This window comes from Epinephelus lanceolatus, chromosome 22, assembly GCF_041903045.1.
Source record: "Epinephelus lanceolatus isolate andai-2023 chromosome 22, ASM4190304v1, whole genome shotgun sequence".
NCBI lineage: Eukaryota > Metazoa > Chordata > Actinopteri > Perciformes > Serranidae > Epinephelus > Epinephelus lanceolatus.
In genome coordinates this window covers 15,171,001-15,188,368 of record NC_135755.1, presented here as the reverse complement: position 1 = coordinate 15,188,368, position 17,368 = coordinate 15,171,001, and the positions used below count along the sequence as shown (strand labels likewise).

General features: G+C 40.8%; 1 protein-coding gene across 1 annotated transcript; it reads right to left on the bottom strand.

Moving 5' to 3' along the window:
- Positions 1-73: 73 nt before the first annotated feature.
- f13a1b (coagulation factor XIII, A1 polypeptide b) lies at positions 74-16,897 on the bottom strand. Its single transcript, XM_033609340.2, has 15 exons — positions 16,767-16,897; positions 12,093-12,340; positions 9,108-9,296; positions 8,752-9,000; positions 8,545-8,663; positions 8,359-8,466; positions 7,936-8,110; positions 7,633-7,771; positions 7,138-7,241; positions 6,856-6,944; positions 6,618-6,771; positions 4,842-5,117; positions 4,443-4,603; positions 4,036-4,172; positions 74-2,062 (listed from the first exon to the last, which is right to left on the bottom strand). Exons 2-15 carry the CDS (start codon positions 12,301-12,303, stop codon positions 1,921-1,923), a joined length of 2,253 nt encoding a protein of 750 aa, XP_033465231.1. The 5' UTR covers positions 12,304-12,340; positions 16,767-16,897; the 3' UTR covers positions 74-1,920.
- Between the last annotated feature and the right edge of the window lie 471 nt (positions 16,898-17,368).

The window sequence follows — 17,368 nt, the reverse complement described above, 5'->3', positions numbered from 1 at the left end:
ACGATGAAACCAGTCATCACCATTAACACACACACACACACACACACACACACACACACACTTGGAGAGAACGTATCGTCACAGAATTGTGCAGTTGTGAATCTTTTATTTGGCTGATATTTGCATTTATTCTTGTACATAGAAAAATGCGAAGAAACAGATGTTACAGTTCAATATAAAACGGTGGAAGGAGCTCTCAAGCAGAGACACTGATGCTGAAGTTTAATAACTGTGGCTGCGAAGTGGGAGTACATTTCAAAAATTAAAGCTGCATTAAGTGATATTTTCCGGAGTCGTTTAGCCTCTCTTAGCTCATTGTTTTGGTTTTATGGCACAGTTACTGTTTGTTTTATTTCACTGTGTCCAGCAGCTGCAGAAAACCCAGCTCTGATAAATCCACTGTGCACGACCTGCTCATACGTCAAATAATGACCCAGATCATTTCCTCAGGAGTCGGTGAAGACTTAAACTCAGTTAAAAGAAGAGTAAATATTCAACTTTAATGCATCAGGGAACCAGAAAACAACTCTGCTGGGTTAATAATGCTGCTCTGTGTCCATAGGACTTGTAGGGGGGGGGGGGGGGGCAGTGTTTGTGACATGTCAGCCTTCAGCTGTGTTCGTCAGCTTGCTTTTGTGTAATTCTACCCCCTTATGGCCAAAATGGATTAATGCAGTTTTAAAGTTACAATAACATAGACTCTGCTTGAAATCCGAAGCTATTTACTCTCCACTGCCCTGTATTTAGTTTGAGCCCTTTTATTTGAGTGTCTGAACTCTGCCCTACATACTGCTCTCAAAACTATTGAGTAAAATGTTATATAGTGTCTTGATATATTGGAAGAAGTGAAGGATTGAATGAGGCAGCCACACTCACTCTGTACTTGTGTATTTCTAAGTTAAAAGTAACTGTAACTTTTAAGTGAAAGTAACTTTTTTAAAGTAAGAAGGAAGGTAGCAATCAAAGATTTTCCTAAAGTGTACTTGCTCATCCTATAAAAAAGAGAATATCAGTTGTTTTTTCGCCAGGGCTGCACAATTAATTCAATACTGATTACAATCACGATTTTGGCTTCACACAATCAAATGACTATGCTCGACTGCAATGTTGATGTTTTAAATGCGTGCTCTGCTCGTAGGAAACTCTGCTGCACGTTAAAATCAAGCGCCTCCTGAATTAACAGCCAGCCTGCAAGTTTAAAGACCTGTCATGCCGCTACGTGTGCAGCGTGCAGCCTGTGACGAACTTTCCTGAATGTTGCAAATGCAGACGAGCAAAAATGCAAATCACCCGTCATCTGCCTTAGTATTTCGGATTCATGAGTGAACAAATAATGTGCAAAGAGTGTGTGAGACTTGTCTGCACGGCAAAGCAACACAACTAACTTGTTAAACCACCTGAAATAAACACTGTCTGCAGTATGATGATTGTATGAAGGCCGGGAAGAGTTAATTTTGCGGCAGACACGTCACATGCACTGATGTCAGGTGAAGAAGCACCTCATTTTAAGTCTTATTTTAATGCAAAGATGAACACATTAGCAGGAAGCATTTACTAGCATTTACTAAAATGTGACAGTGTAATGAAAATATTTTGTCCCCAAAAACAATGAAAAATCGTGAAAAATAATCTTAATATTGATCAAAATAATCATGACTATCATTTTGGCCATAATGGTGCAGCCCTTAAACTGTTAACGTTTCAAAAATGTGTTGAATAACCTCTTTTTTTTAACCAAATTTCACTTCTAAAAACAACTGATCTCTCTTTTCTTTGACTAAAGCTATCACCACTGTTATCAAAAAGCTGAAGCGACACCTGTTAAACTGCTGTGAGCCTGCAGTTAGATAACTACGATAAAGGCTTATAGTGTGTTAGTGAGCTGAGTGATGTCTGGCGTCAGTGATCCTACGCTGATCCTCAGGGCGCGATGGTGACAGACGCCTGGCCGTAGACCTGCCTGAGAGCGGCACAGTCCAGAGACACGATCACTCTGCTGTTGCCGGCCCTCTGCGGGGTGAAGTACTCGGTCCAGGTCAGGGAGGAGCTTGCTGGGATCAGACTGAAAGCAACAGTGTTAGACGTTAGACGGCAAATAATCAAAGACAAAGATACTGAATCAACAAGCAGCAACACTAAAGGTACAAGTCCAGCGCTCCAGACAGCTGTCTAGCTGTGTTGATCTGTGGAAACATAGCTCTCACTGGCCACCTTACAGTCGTCACTGGTTAGCTAATGTTAGGCTTGGCTGCTCTGCACTGCACACCACAGTACAGTACAAGGCTAGCTAGCTGCGCCGCTTCTTCTGCTATCACTGCTAGTAATGATAATGCTTTGAAAACATGATGTCCAACCTCCCTTCTCCTCCCAGGCAGCCCCGGTGAGTATGTGGCTTCAGTTTGAGCCACAAAACCCCTTTAGCATTGTTAACTATGTTAGCCACATTAGCCATGCTGACACTGCTAACAGTTAACGATGCCAACAGTGATAACAGAGCTAACAATGCTAAAGGGGGTGTGCAGCTCAAGACTGCGACGCTTACTCACTGGAGCAACCTAGGGGGAAACTGGAGAGTGGGCAGAAGTGTTTCCATAGCAACACTGTTGGGTCAGGATGGTGTTTCTAGCCAGTGGCGTACTTTTTTTTTCAATGATTTAGCATCCTATCTTGAAAATAAAATTGTGACAAAAGCAAACAAACAAAAACAACTGAGCATTTTTCAGGCTTTTACAATAAGAAAGCAAACAAACTTCAGCAGCAGTGAAGAGTATGGAGTCTGCTAACGTTACTCCTGCTAGCATTAACATTACAACGACAGAGGCTAGCAGCCAGCTACATGTCCAGGATCCACCTGCCTTACAAAGGGATGAGCTCTGGGATCATCACGATATTGGAATTGATGCGGAGGCTGTTCTGCAGGAGTTAGAGGTAGAAATACTTCTTAATTTCCTCATCTGGCCTTTTTGTTGTTTAATATAGCAGCTTTTTTTAACCTTTATTTAACCAGGAAAAGACTCATTGAGATTAAAAAATCTCAGCCACAATAATAACAGCCACAAAACATCTACAGCCAGACGTTTCTGCCTCCAGGTCATCCAATTTCCCCTTAAAAGTGTTCAATGAGACCAACTTATTTTGTTTCAAAGTTTTCTGTAACATGTTCCAGGCAGAGGGAGCAGAAAACCTAAATGCTTTCTTTCCCAGTTCAGTTCTGACTTTTGGGACAGTCAGCAAGAACAAATCCTGAGAGCGAAGATTGTGAGTCCCAGCATTACTTTGGTTAATGTAGGACAAAAGGTATGAAGGAAGAAAACCTAAGATTGCCTTGTAAATGAGAATATGCAGGTGTCTCAGTCTCAGTCTTGATAAGGAGGACCATCCAACCGGTTCATATAGTGTACAGTGATGAGTAAGTGCTTTAAAACTAGTGATTAACCTCAGAGCTCCATGATACACAGTGTCAAGAGTTAATAAGAGTTTTATGGTGGTGTTGTGTCGGTGACGTTAATTTTAATCTCTTGCTCGCTCACTGAGTCGACTGCGTACATCCAGGCTGGTTAAGGTACCCTACAAGTGGGCCGGCGGTTCCTGTGCGTACTATGAAATATAATCCCGCCGGCGCCACTGTTTCTAGTGATAAATTTAACGCGAGGACAGAAATGGTGTGCAGCAAAATGGATTTGGATGGCTGCCAACTTCCTTGGTTGTTCCTTTGTAACTCGGGTTTAGAGAAGCGCTATAGAAATAAACTTTATTATTATATTATTCATGCAGTGGATTTCTTTTAAAATGTTAACTTTGTAAAAATCTCTGCAGACTGTAACAAGAATTTTGTGTTACACAGCCTGCACACAGGAATGAATGAAAAATGGTGCTTTTATGTTAAAACCTGAGTGATTTTAACTACAGCTGAAGGTTTGTGTGGTTATGAAAAGGGACCAGTTATAGTTTATAAAATGATGTCTAACCTGAACAAAGATCGGCCCAACATCTCACTGAAACACAGTCTAACACTTTCCTCTGTGCTGAACCCACCTGTAATACTTGAACTTGGGCAGCATGAGCCCGGGTCCTTCCATGCGAATATAGACGCCCTCCAGGCCAAAGGAGAAGGGGTTTGTGAACTCCACAGTCGCCATCGTCTCTTCATTCACTTTGCAGCCGTCGGACACCTGAAGCACACAAAGGACATACATAAAATAAATTAAAAAATCCACTTACCAAAAGCTCTTTTCATAAACTCAGTGCTTGTCAGCGTGTTACAAGGACTTAAGTTCAAGTTCTTGAATTTATCAGCTGCATGAGTGTGACTGGATTATAGAAAAAGAAAAGTGGAAAAAGGAAGTTATAGAAATAAGTTTTTGCACATCCTGTAACAAAAAGCTGATTCAAACATAACAGATTTGTTCAATGAAAAGTCAGAATACAAGCAGAATTCAGACCGTGACAGTGAGTTTGGGATTGTGCAAGGTGACGACTTTCATGGCGGTGACGATCTGCCCGGTCTCCTTGACCTTCCCGCTGGTGATGAAGTTGAGGTTGGCCTGTTCCACCAGATTCTTCATATACGCCTTTGACTCAACCGTCACAGTTTCCTTCACACCTGCACAACACAAAAATACAACTCTGCATTCACCTTTTATTTTAATTTCATGTGCTTTTTCTTTTAGAGCCAAAACTTTTACAATCCAGAGCTCGTTCAAAATATTTAAGATCTGAGGTGGACGACATTCATTTGTAAAATTATCGCAGTTTTACACCTTACATATTCTTGATGATGCAGTTCTCATTGAAAAAGAAAAAGAAAAACTTCTGACATAAGTGCGTTAATGCTTTCTCACTTTCGTTGGGGCCGATTGTCACCGTGGGGTTCCTGAACAGGAACTCGGAGCTGGGGACTCCGGTGTAAAACACCACGGTCCCACTGATGTAGGCGTCCACGGTGCGGCGCTGATCGCTGCTGTTTTTGAACTCCAAGATCAGGTCAAAGTCGTTGCCTACGCTGACCTCCAGGGTGGGCAGGACCACGTCCACATCGGCCACAGGAAGCTCGGACTTATCTCGCTGACAGCCGTACTCCTCCGCTTTCTCCAGGACGGTGCGCTCCTCTGCACTGCCTAGATCGGATGATTGAGACATATCAGTATCTGAACCTTTCTGTCATTTAAAAAAGATAGTATTAATGTTTTGTGTTGACAGGTTTGCCTTTCAGATTATCTGCACAAAGTCAGCATGTTCAGAGATATTAGGCTCTACAGGAACAAAATGGCTAAAGCTTGACTTCTTTTATTGCTGTTTATACTTCCTGATAGACACTGCTGCTGCTTATTTGTTTTTATGGACTTTTTTCATCTTTATTGCGATTGCTTTTATTTATGTTTGTATCCTTCTGGCCCACTGACTGAACTCAGGGCATTTCCATAAAAGTTTAATGCTCAGCCATAAGGTTTAATTTGGCTGAAATAAATGAATAAAAATAAAATAAAATAAAACAAACCAAAAAAATAAATAAATAAATAAAAATAAAAAAAATAAAAAAATAAAATGAAAGAAAATAAATGAAAATAAAAATATAAAATAAAATAAAAGTAATAATAATAAAAGTAATAATAAAAGTTATAATAATTATTTAAAAAAGGAAAATACAAAATGTTTTTTAAATACACAAGATCCCTAACAATGCGCAGATAGAGTGAAACTTTGTGCAGGAAGTCAGTTTGGTGTGAGTGAGGTAAGAAAAAAATGTGGAAGCAGAGACCGTGGCACACAGGCGATAGGTATTTCAATTAAGGAAACTTAAGATCCTAGTACCAGTTTATATCTTAAAGGCACAACACAATATGTGTTCGCTTTTGGCCCCTGGCCCACCACTAGGTTTCAGTTTTGGCCCTTCAAGGGAAGAATTTTGGGCATCTCTGTGTTATATATTATAAACTTTCAAAGCTGGAATATGTGCTTAACCAAAACACAATGTTTGTTACAGATTTATGACTTCTATGTGGTGTATACTGCTGACCTGCTATCTCTCCCTAAAAATCCCCCTTGGCCCCTAAAAAAGACAAAAATTAGTCTATTGTAGTGAGGGGTGGAGTAGAAGAGCTGTTGCCAAATTCTGTCAAAATCTGTGGTGAATGAATCACCAGAATTGGCCCCAAGTATCTGGTCCTTTTCTGGGTGCCAATTCTGGCCACAACCAAGCCAGGACGATGCCAACTGGAGCTGATTTCCAGATCAAGGCCACGTGCTAAAATCTGTGCCAAATCTGGCAGCCACAGAGGGACACATTGCTGATCGTCTGGTGCCAGAACACAACCAACTGTGCCAACACTAAGCCACCATCATCCCAAATTAACTTGGTTCACTTCTGCACAGTATGGAAAACAAACTGACTTAACAATGACTCAGAGACTATTTAAGAGGAGATAATCCATCACAGTAAACATGAAGTGTCACACTGCGTTTTAGATTTTCATTATGACACTGTGTCCAGGAAAAACGCATTCATGCTGATGACATTTAATCATTTTAGTTGTGATGGCTGATTAATTTGAGTGTTAGTCAGAAATTGGTTCCACCCCCTTTGAAAACACTGTAATTTGCACTGGACAGTCTCTGACCTTCAGGAAACTTGTACTGATCGCTGACGTCACGGCGGGTCATGTCTCCTGGAGACTTGGTCAACACCATGCGGCCTACATGAGTGCGGTTCACTTTGACTGGCTCCATGGTCCCCTCTCTGCTCCGGGAATAAAACACCACGTCACTGTTGATCTGTGAAGAGATAGACAGTATTATAGAAAAAAAGTAGAAACTTTCCACACAAAATGACACTGAAATATTGTTGTTTAAACTCACTTCAGCGAACACAAAGGCAGCATCAAATGGGAAGCATATCTGCCCATGTTTGATGGCCTGGACTGATGCAGGGCCACATCTGTACATGCCTTTACAAGTGAAAAAGAGAAAGATTAAATACTGAACTTTAAATACTAACAATGGTGCATCCATTACATCGCAATAATTAACAAGAAAACATTTGTTTCTTTTGTCTCTGTAAATAACTGGAGTAGCAATTAATTAGAGCTCTTAAAAACCCATAACCTGTTATTATAAAGCAATTATAGTCCTGTTATTTACCATCGCTGGTCTCCTGTGGTGTTGCATCCACAACCTGCCAGCCTCCAAAGCCAGCTGGGAGGTCTGGTCTGGACATGTAGCACTCATTCCAGCAGTGGTAGTTCCTGATAGAAACATTATTTCAAATATCATTGGAGATATCAGTGTGATAAACATCCTGTTTTGTTATCTAGATTTGGGTCTACAGATGGCACTGGATAAAGGTTCAAATGTAAGTTCATCCTCTGAGGAGCGTGAAAGGGCTCAATAAATTTCACATCAAACAGCTGATTAGAGTTTGACATTCTCTGTGAACAAGTGGAAATTTTGGCCTGATGGTAATGTCAAAGAAAAAGTCAAAGTCCCAAAAATATATTAGGATTGATCCTCTGGGGACCATGAATATTCATACTGTTTCATAGCAGCGTCACCAAAGATTTGGACACACTGAAGCAAACCAGAAATGAAAATCTCGGGATCTTTGTGTTTTGGCAGGCTAATTAGAAGATGTGTTACCAGATAGAGTCTCTGGTGCGGCTGCGGTCGATCCTGCCGTTCTCGTCCAGGATGATGTCGGTCTTCAGGTTTCCATCGTTATCGTGAGCAGAGTAGTAGTTGGTGACGACCCGCGATGGGATGCCCAGGCAACGCAGGACTGGAGGACAAACATTCAATGACAATCACAGATAAAAATCAAAGAGTGAACGGACTAGAAGAGACGCCACCTTGACGAGTTCTCCCATCTCCTCATGACCTTCTCCACTCAAAGAAAAATCTAGTACAGGTTTGGAAAGGAAAAATACTCAGTAAAGATCTTACAGGTGTTGAAGACGGCGGCGTAGACCCAGCACTGAGCATAGCAGACGGGCATCTTGCTGCTAGCATAGGTGAGCAGGATGTCCGTGCTGCCAGTCCAGGAAGTGGGCGCCACACCGTAGGTGTAGTCGCCGCTCCAGTTCCCCACCAGCACACCATCATCGTCACGGGAGTTCAGCTGAGTCCGACAAAGAGTAGATTTTAGACATTTATGGAAAGGTCCACTTGACGATCACTATTTCTTAGATAAAGTTTTTTTCTTTAAAAGGCCTGATTTTCCTTTTTTCCTTCGAAACACTTGCAATATTGTACACTTTACAGCACAATACTGTTCTGTATGTACTGAGGCATCATTTAACCGAATATCTTATGTATCTGTGAAGCAGTTTTGAGTGTTTGAGAGGATGTCCATGAATCTTTTCTCACCATAGCAGAGGCCTTTCTGGTCACCCTGATGGGGTCTCCTCTGTTGGTGATGGGCATGTCAGACCGGTCCATGATGTACAGACAGGCGTCCAGGACTCCATAGTTAAACTAGGAGGAAAAAAGCTTGAGTCAAAAGTAATATTTAGGAAAATCAGTCCTGAAGTCCTTGATTGTTTTATCGTCTACCTGTCCATAGTTCCAGTTTCTCTCAGCCACGTCATCGAAGGCGCCGTGGTAGATGATCCCCATCTCAGTCATCACACACTCCTCCCTCTCTTTCTCATCATCCAGAAACACGGCATCAGCTGAGGAAAGACACAACAGGTCATGTGGATGTTTACGGACATGAAAGTGGGACAAAAGACAACTTGTGGTCACGGAGCTTAAACCAACCTGACGCCCATGGATTGAAGAGGATGTAGAGGCTGCGGCTGTCGTCCCGCCTGGTCCTGCGGATCCCAAACGGCGTCGCCACTGCCACATACATGTAGTACTTCCCCACAATGCAGTTTGCTGCAGGAGTGATGCCCACTGTGACAATGGTGTCTGCGGTGTTTGTGATGCGGCCTTCCCAGGGGCTCGGACGCTCCTTGTTGGCAAAGACAGGGATGTAGGTGCCCTTGCTGAACTCAGGGCTGGAGCCTGAATGAACAGAGTGGCAGCAGATTTATGTAAATGACAAGACATCACACACCTGAGATCTTTTCTTAACTGCAGGATGGAAAATATGACTTCTAAGACCGACTCACCGATGACAAACTCCAGAGCGAACTTGTCTGAATCAGGTTTGTAGGGACGGTTGAAGGTGACCTTGACCTGGAACTCTTGACCTCGACGGACGATGAGATGGTCAGAGTGGTACAACTGGGTGTGGTGCTCCTTCTTGTTGACCTCATCTGGCTTCCTCATCATGTCAACGTCCCAGATGTCAAGATACTCTGAACAGAGTGAAAAAAGAAATAGAGAGATGTGAGAGAGCAGGATGTCTCAAAAACATGAGGATGGGTTTTAGTAAGATTTGATGGACAGACAGCAGCTGAGCCATTTGGGGTTTTCTGACGTTGTAATTGTGCACCAATTTGGTTTCAATACTTGTGTTCTTAAACCTTGTTCATATTAGCCCCTCTCTCCCTGTAGAGAGTCCACTCACATTACCACCTCCCTTAACCATTAGCTGTTTGCTCTGCAGTAGAAAGAGACTCAACATCAAATGCTACCAGATACTTGCAATCTGAAATCAAACAGACTGAAACATTAAGTGAAGTCTAGCTGGAGAATTGTTCAGTGGTGGAGCCCAATGCTCTCTGAACATGTCAACACTTCTCCAAAACCTCAGTGATGTGTGTCTAAGTCATCCCCACAACCACTCATTCGTGGCTGTTTGCCATCATCTTCATGCTCTTCTCTAATGTGCCACAAAGATTCCAGCGACTGCATTCATAAAGTCTTGTCACATCTGGATATCTGTCACTGTGCAGCTCTGTGACAGCAACACGAGGTGGAGTGCAGCGACAAGCTGCAGGAAGAGAGCAGAATTTATCAGATTTGGACGTCAGTCATGTGTCAGTCATGTGTGAAAGCTACTGGAAACTGTGTCACTGTCAGGAAAAAGACTTTATCTTCTCCAACTAAGAAGTGACATCTGTCTTCTACCCTTCAACTCTGCTTTTTTCGGAGAAACATACGTCTGTATGAGTAAGAGCTTGTTGCTGAGAGGATTAGACTTGACATGGACTTATAAAACTCACATATTCATCTTATTAAGTCCACAAATTTCCTTTAAGGGGACCTATTATGCTTTTCCCTAATTTCTGCTATATATACACATAATGTTACAATGTCGGTTCTCGATATTACACATGGCCAAAGTTTAAATAATACGGTAAATCTATGTTAAAGAAATTCAGTGTGAGCAAAGACTTCAGGCTACAGACCGTTTTGAATACTCTAACAATTTTCCCTATTTTTGTGACAAGCAGACATCAGCTTGCGATTAATTTCTTTACATCGTCATCTGCTTCAGCCACGCAACTACAAGTGTTTAATTACAAAGCCTACATTGCTACATGTAGCGACATGCTACTGTCAGGAAAACATGTAAACTTGGTTGCCAACGCTGGAAATTTCTCCTCGATTTTGGATTGTATTCCTGCTAGAACATATCCAGTTGTGTTTAGAAGCTTTTATTGGCGATTTTTAACGGGAGAAAGTGCTGCTATACACAGTCATTTACAAGCTGCAAGTACACTGCTACATGTAGCTACATGCTAACACCAGGGAAACATGTAATCTCGGCTAATGATGTTAATTCTCCGTTAATTTCTCCCTGATTTTGGATCATATTCCTACTGAAACATGTCCAGTTGTGTTTAGAAATTTTTATTGGTAATTTTTAACAGGAGAAAGTGATGCTATACACAGTCGTTCACTAGCTGCAAGAATACTGCTACATGTAGCTACATGCTAACATCAGGGAAACATGTAATCTTGGCTGCTGATGTTATTAATTTTTCCCTGCTTTCAGATCATATTCGTGTTGGAACATGTCCAGTTGCGTTTAGAAGCTTTGACTGGTGATTTTTAATTGGAGAAAGTGATGCTATACACAGTAATTTACTAGCTGCAAGTACACTGCTACATGTAGCTACATGCTAACATCAGGGAAACATCTACTGTAAAACTTGGTGTATAAGTCGCACTTTTTCCCCCCTTTTTTTTTTCATCTAAAAAGTTGGGTGCGGGTTATAGACCGGTGCGACCTATAGACCAAGGTAAATGCTGACATAGGTAATTTGACCCACAAGATGGCGCTACATAGTAATTTAAACTCATTCGTTTTTGGGATTTGAGTAAACATGTATAGTTACAGCCCACACTGTAATAAGGTACTGTAATGCTGTCTTCTTAAAAAAGAAAAAAGAAGTTTAACGTTAATTTAAACTCATTTTTATGGCTCAGATGTTGTTCTACCATAATTTTATTTCCTGAAGAGGTTGTTTGGAAAATTGCAATCTGAAAAGTAACCAAAGCTGCTTAAGAGGTTATTGTGTTTTGAATGCGTTTCAAATTAAAAATAAAGGGAAACAGTGTAGGAATAACTTGTATAACGTTTTTATTAACAAATAGTAATATAAAACCTTATTTTCCCTGTTTGAGACCTTAAAAAATAGACTGCGACTTATATGCCAGTGCGACTTATATTCCGAGTTTTCCGGTATTTTCTATGATCTTCATAGTTGATGTTAATCTCTCCCTGATTTCGGATCATTTCCCTGCTGAAACATGTCCAGTTGTGTTTAGAAGCATCGATTGGTGATTTTTAACAGAACAAAGAAATGCTATACACAGTCATTCACTAGTACACTGCTACATGTAGCTACATGCTAACATCAGGGAAACATGTAATCTTGGCTGCTGATGTTTTTGGATTATATTCCTGCTGAAACATTTGTGTTGAGAAGCTTTGATTGGTGATTTTTTACATTAGGAAGTCCCGCTACTCTCTGGAAAACCCAGAAACATTAACCAATCAGAGGAGACTGGACTTTTTTTGGAGGACGGTTTAAAGAGACAGGAGCTATAATCGATTGTTTCAGACAGAGGGTGAATACAGCTTTTCTAGCACAGACAGTACGAGGAAAATGACCATTAAAGTGTGTTAACAGGAGAAAACCCAAAACACACCTGAATGAGTGTAACATTATCATTTAATGTTTTAAAATGTACCCCCTCACCAGTCAAAGGCGGGAATCCTCTTGGGCCTGGCATACCAAAGGGCTCAAACTCAGGGATGTCCGTTGTGTCAGAGTTGGAGGTGGACATGGGAACTGCGGTGCGGCCGCGGTTTGTGATCTTGGGAGGAGGTCCAGAGGGAGGAGGAGGGGCAGGAGAGGGTTGTGGTTGTGGTTGTGGTTGTGGTTGTGGGGTGGCATCTTGATCAGACATGATGGTGATAGATCAGGGTGGATGATCTGACACAGGACTGGAGGAGGAGAGAAAATGGAAAACACTTATTTTATTTACTCTTTTGTCTATTTGAAATAACATTGTTAGAAGACGTGAGCAACCTCTGTGGTTTCTGTGCAGCTGTTTAAAACTGAATTCCCATCATGCTCTGTTCATTACTTCACAGAGGGTGAAGTGTTTCAAACCCATCTGCTTTACATCTGTGTAAAAACCAAAAACATGCCTGTGTGTGTGAGTATGTGTGAGTGTCTGTGTAAGAGAGTGTGTCCTTGTCTCTATTATATCACAAGCGGTTCCCCATGTGTGTGTTTGTGGGTTGGGGTGGAGAGGAGTTTGCAGTCACTCCCCTTCCTGTACAAAAGACACTTTTAGTGTTTGGTAATTTATTTTTACTTTGCAAATATTGCATTTGTATATTTTTCGGGTTACAGAGAGATTAATCATGTCTTTTAAAAGAATCACGGAGGGAAGCCACAGTGAGTCTTACTGTGTCTGTGTGAAATCATGTTGTTATGAATGTTATGCAGACATAACAGCCAGCGCGAACTCCAGGAATCTTCAAACATAGGTTTATTTTCAGAAAGTTTGACTGAATTTAAGTGATATATTCAACAAAGGGTACAAAAACACACATGGGTGGTGAATCTGGAAGAAAGCAAAAATAAGATTAAAACTTAGAAAGTTATATTATAATAAGTGAAATAAGGTTACATGTCCATCTAGAAGAAATAAGGTTATTAGCAAACTGACATGCACATAGGACAGAACTAAAGAACACATAACTTGGTGAGAGGGAGTGCAGCTTTAAATAAGGAGTGACTAGGTGAACTCAATCAGCGCAACGAGGAGTGACAAAAGGTGAAAACAAAAGCCAATCGGAAATGAGGAAAGGAGAGGAAAGGAAGTGAGTGAGAAAAGGAATGATGTAGTAGTAGCAGTACAGGAAGCACAATTAAAAGTATCACTAGCGACAATAGAAGTTGTATTATTAGTGGTGGTGGGGAGAGAACAGTATGTGTATGTATATTTTTATTCTCTTTACGATGATAACCTGAATATATTTGGGGTTTGGGGCTTGTTATTGGACAAAACAAGGAAACCGAAGACTTTGACTTTCTTTCTCTTCCCTGTCATGCTATTAATCTGTGTAGATTGTTTTGCTCTGAGTTGCTGAGGAAGTAGAAGGAAGTATGCATCTACTCATGGACAAGAGGTGCTAGCTGAGCTAGCAGTAGATGCACACTTCCTTCTGCACAGTGATACAGTTGGCAGGTGTAGTTCGGTAGAAAGAAAATAGATCCTACATGAAACTGCTCACAACAAGGTCTGTGGATTATCTTGAGTAACCAGGTCATGATTTCTGGAAAGAGACATTGCTGCACCAGAAGTCGGGTGCCGTCTAGTTCCACACAGAAACATGGTTGTGAATTCGTAGTACTTCTACAATAAGACTTTGTTATAAAGTCTTATTTCTACTCATGGTAAACCAAAGTGATTAAAAAACCCATAGAGTCTATAAAGGTTAAAACAAAAACCAAAGCTGACCACTAGCACATTCCAACTTGGGTGTGAACACATCAAACTGCTGTAAACAAAGACCGTCAGTGTTTTCAGAATGACTCACTAAATCCACAAAACATGAAACCCAACTAAAGTTATGTCGACCCTTCAGCCCACACGGGGTCTCACTGCGACAGCGGGACATGAAGTTACAGCCGTGAAGATGATGTAAGACTGTGGTAAGGCCAATTTAACCGTTAAACACACAACAGCTGTTTTCATAAGGTGCTCGCAGGGTGCGCAGTATGTCAGGTTTGAGGTACAAGCACCTGCCTGAGAATGAGGCTCACTGTTGCATAATGTGGGCGTGTGCTGGACGAGGGGAGAGAAGTTTAGGACGACGTGTGGCTGCATGAGTCATTGTGTAACACAGTGAGAGCTCTGTTTTCACCTTAACTACCAGTGGCACAGATAGACGTACTTATCTTCTGCAGACTGGCGGAGGGACAGGTGGGTAGACAGACAGATGGCAGGACAGTGGTACAAATAAATATATATTTATTACTGTATTTAAGTACAAATTTGAGGTACTATACGTGAATATTTCTGTTCTATTCGACTTTATACTTCAACTCCACAACATTTACCTGACAGCTTTACTTAATTTTCCCCGTTAAAGGGGTTTTGTTGGGGAGTTTTTCCTTATCCGCTGCGAGGGTCATAAGGACAGAGGGATGTCGTATGCTGTAAAGCCCTGTGAGGCAAATTGTGATTTGTGATATTGGGCTTTATAAATAAAATTGATTGATTGATTGACTTAATGGTTATTTTTCAGATTAAGACTTTACCTTAAAAACATAATAAGCTTATACTAAAACGTAATATAAATTTTTAACAACTACTGCTAATCACACATTATTTGATGTCTTTTCCTCTCTACTTGTACTATATTTGTTATTGTAATAGCTTTTTGTCCTTGAGCCATGACCCCCAAGTGCTAAATACTTATATGTTTCTTGTATGTTTTTTTTATCCTAGTATTTCTAAACCCTTGTTGTTTTTTTTAGTTTCAATACTTGCATATATGGCATTTCAATCTTCTATATGTCAAAACTTACAATAAAGGAGATTAATATACTGTTAAACCAGTGCTTCCTTTGGCTCAAGACTGGCTAGCTTTCTAAAAAGCAGCATGTAGTTTGGGCTCCTTGTCAAGTTTCAGGTGTCTGTGAGCTGTCTGCAGTTCCACTTAAGAATTATTTCAACTTAAGTTATTGGATAGTTTCATTAAATAGGACAAGACGTAAAACTCTTAAATTTTTCTTTTTTTTCCCCCCTTCTTTCCTCTTGGAATGATTTCAATGCTGCAGCGTTTGCGGCATTAAAACCATTATTTCTGCAGGTTAGACAGTGTGCAGGAGCCTTTTCTACAAGTTTTATTTTTCTCGTCTGTCTCCTACATACCTGTTTGAAAATAGATGTGCAAAGTATTCCTTAGTTCTTCTTTCATCCTCCTAAAACCTCTGGAGGGGTTCAACCCAGAGGTTAGGAACCACTGGACTACAGTCTAACTGTATGTAAAGTAGTTAGGCTAGCTATGCCTCAACCAGCTAGGTTGATGATGTCAATACTTGTGTACTTTGACTTCAGTAAAAATCTGAATGCAGGACCTCTAGTATTTTTTACATTATTGTACGGTTACTTTTACTTTAGCAAAAGGAAAGTAACAAAAACGTCTTCCACCAATGTGACAGCATATGATAAATTTTATAAAAAGTTGTTTAATAATACGCAACTTGCTGATTTCTGAGTATCGGTCACTACACAATCATGTGATCCAAAGCAAAATCACCCTACCACATAGTCCCCCTTTATATTGCATTATTTTAGTAAGATTGTGTTTACTTCGTTATTGTAGTGCCTTGTCTTACTTAGTGACTAATTGGTAAGTTATTTATTTACACATATTGTGCACCACAGGGAGTTTGCAATTTCATTGTATGCTTGCTCATGTAATGACAAATAAAGTTCTTGAGAGTCTTAAATAACCTACAAGATTCATATTATCGTCATACTTACCATGTGTGGGCACTGGTGGAACAAATATTCAGTTAATATCCTTTCAAAAGTACAATTTATTATGTAATCTTGTGTAGAATAAATGGAAATACTCAAGTAAAGTACAAGTATGTCAGAACTGTCCTACAGTAGATCCATGTAGTTACTTCACACAACCTCATATTAGTGACCTAAAACTTTGCTCTGACACACTTGTTACATACAGTTCATGTACAGACGTGTTTTTAACACAACTTTGGCAAATGCTGACACAGAGGAAACCTCCACATGTTAACCAGCAGAGCGGAGCTTTATGTGCTCTGAGGGGGGGGGTTGTCATCACCATAAAAGTCTCTGCCAAGACTGTACGTTACCCAGCAAAAACTCTACTTAACTGGACCAAGTTTTGCATGTAAGTGCAGTGGAACAGTTTAGCAAAATGTTTGAACCCCAGCTTTCTGCTTTGTTGTTACTGTCACCACTACAGTGATATTCAGGTAATAACCCGTGGATGCTTAAGTCCACTGTCTAAGGGGGTGATTATAGTGGATTCTTAGGATGCAATGCAGCTGTTTCATCAAATTTAGATGGAGGAAATATTTCTTGCGATGTGCAAAAAGCTTTGTCTGAGTCTTTTGTTTCACCCAAACTGTTTCAAAGATTGCACAACAACAATGGAATGTTTTAAATGACAATCAGATGTATCATCACTCATTTGCATCTTTACATCTGGAAGGTTTTAAACAAAACAAAAAGTTACCAAACTGTTAAGGAATTCTGCTGCAATAAAACTGTTGCACCAAAGCTGGGTTGTTAGTAATGAAAGCAAACTTCGTATATGTGAAGTAGGTTTAAGAGTAGGTTTAAATGTAGAGTGGACGCACCTCAGGTGAAGTTGGAGAGAGAAGCTGCTGTTGGTTGGAGTCGGTCCGCTGCTGCTGCTGCTGCTGCTGCTGCTGCTCCGTCTTGGGGGACTTCTGCTCCTGCTTATATACCCTGCAGGGGAGAGGAAGAGCTGTCCGTGAGTGTGTGAGTGTGTGTGTCAGACCTTTGTAGGGAAATTATGTTGTTGCGGGTGTAACTGGTCAGTCCAACTTAGGAGCAGGATGTGGAATCTACCATCTCTGTAAAAGCCACAGCTGGATGCAGCTCACACAGATAAAGTCAGTCTGTGGGAAGCTTAGGAAAGGTAATTGTTTGCACTTTGCATAAGGTCATAATGTCTTAATTTAGTGTTGCTAATAATTGGTCTACCACCCAGGTTGTGATGCTGTTTGCTGACAGGAAAAGCTCTGACTGATGTCTATTTTAAAGCTGTTTATCAAGCTCATTTCAGGGTTGATTGGAATATCATTTTAACTCTGTCCCTCTTGTTCCCAGTCGTGCAGGTCATGGTGGCCTGCAGTCACAGGTGTGGTCGGTGTTCTGGAAGTCCCCGCACTTTTGATGGTTTGTGGTGGCTTATTTACAAGTGTGGTGCTTTTAT

Coding starts and splice junctions, on each gene's coding strand:
- f13a1b (XM_033609340.2), bottom strand. CDS start 12,303: ATGTCTGATCAAGATGCCACCCCACAACCACAACCACAACCACAACCA. Junction 7,772..7,935: donor CGCCGCCGTCTTCAACACCT/GTAAGATCTTTA, acceptor TTTGTCCTCCAG/TCCTGCGTTGCCTGGGCATC. Junction 2,063..4,035: donor CCCAAGTTCAAGTATTACAG/GTGGGTTCAGCA, acceptor TGTTGCTTTCAG/TCTGATCCCAGCAAGCTCCT.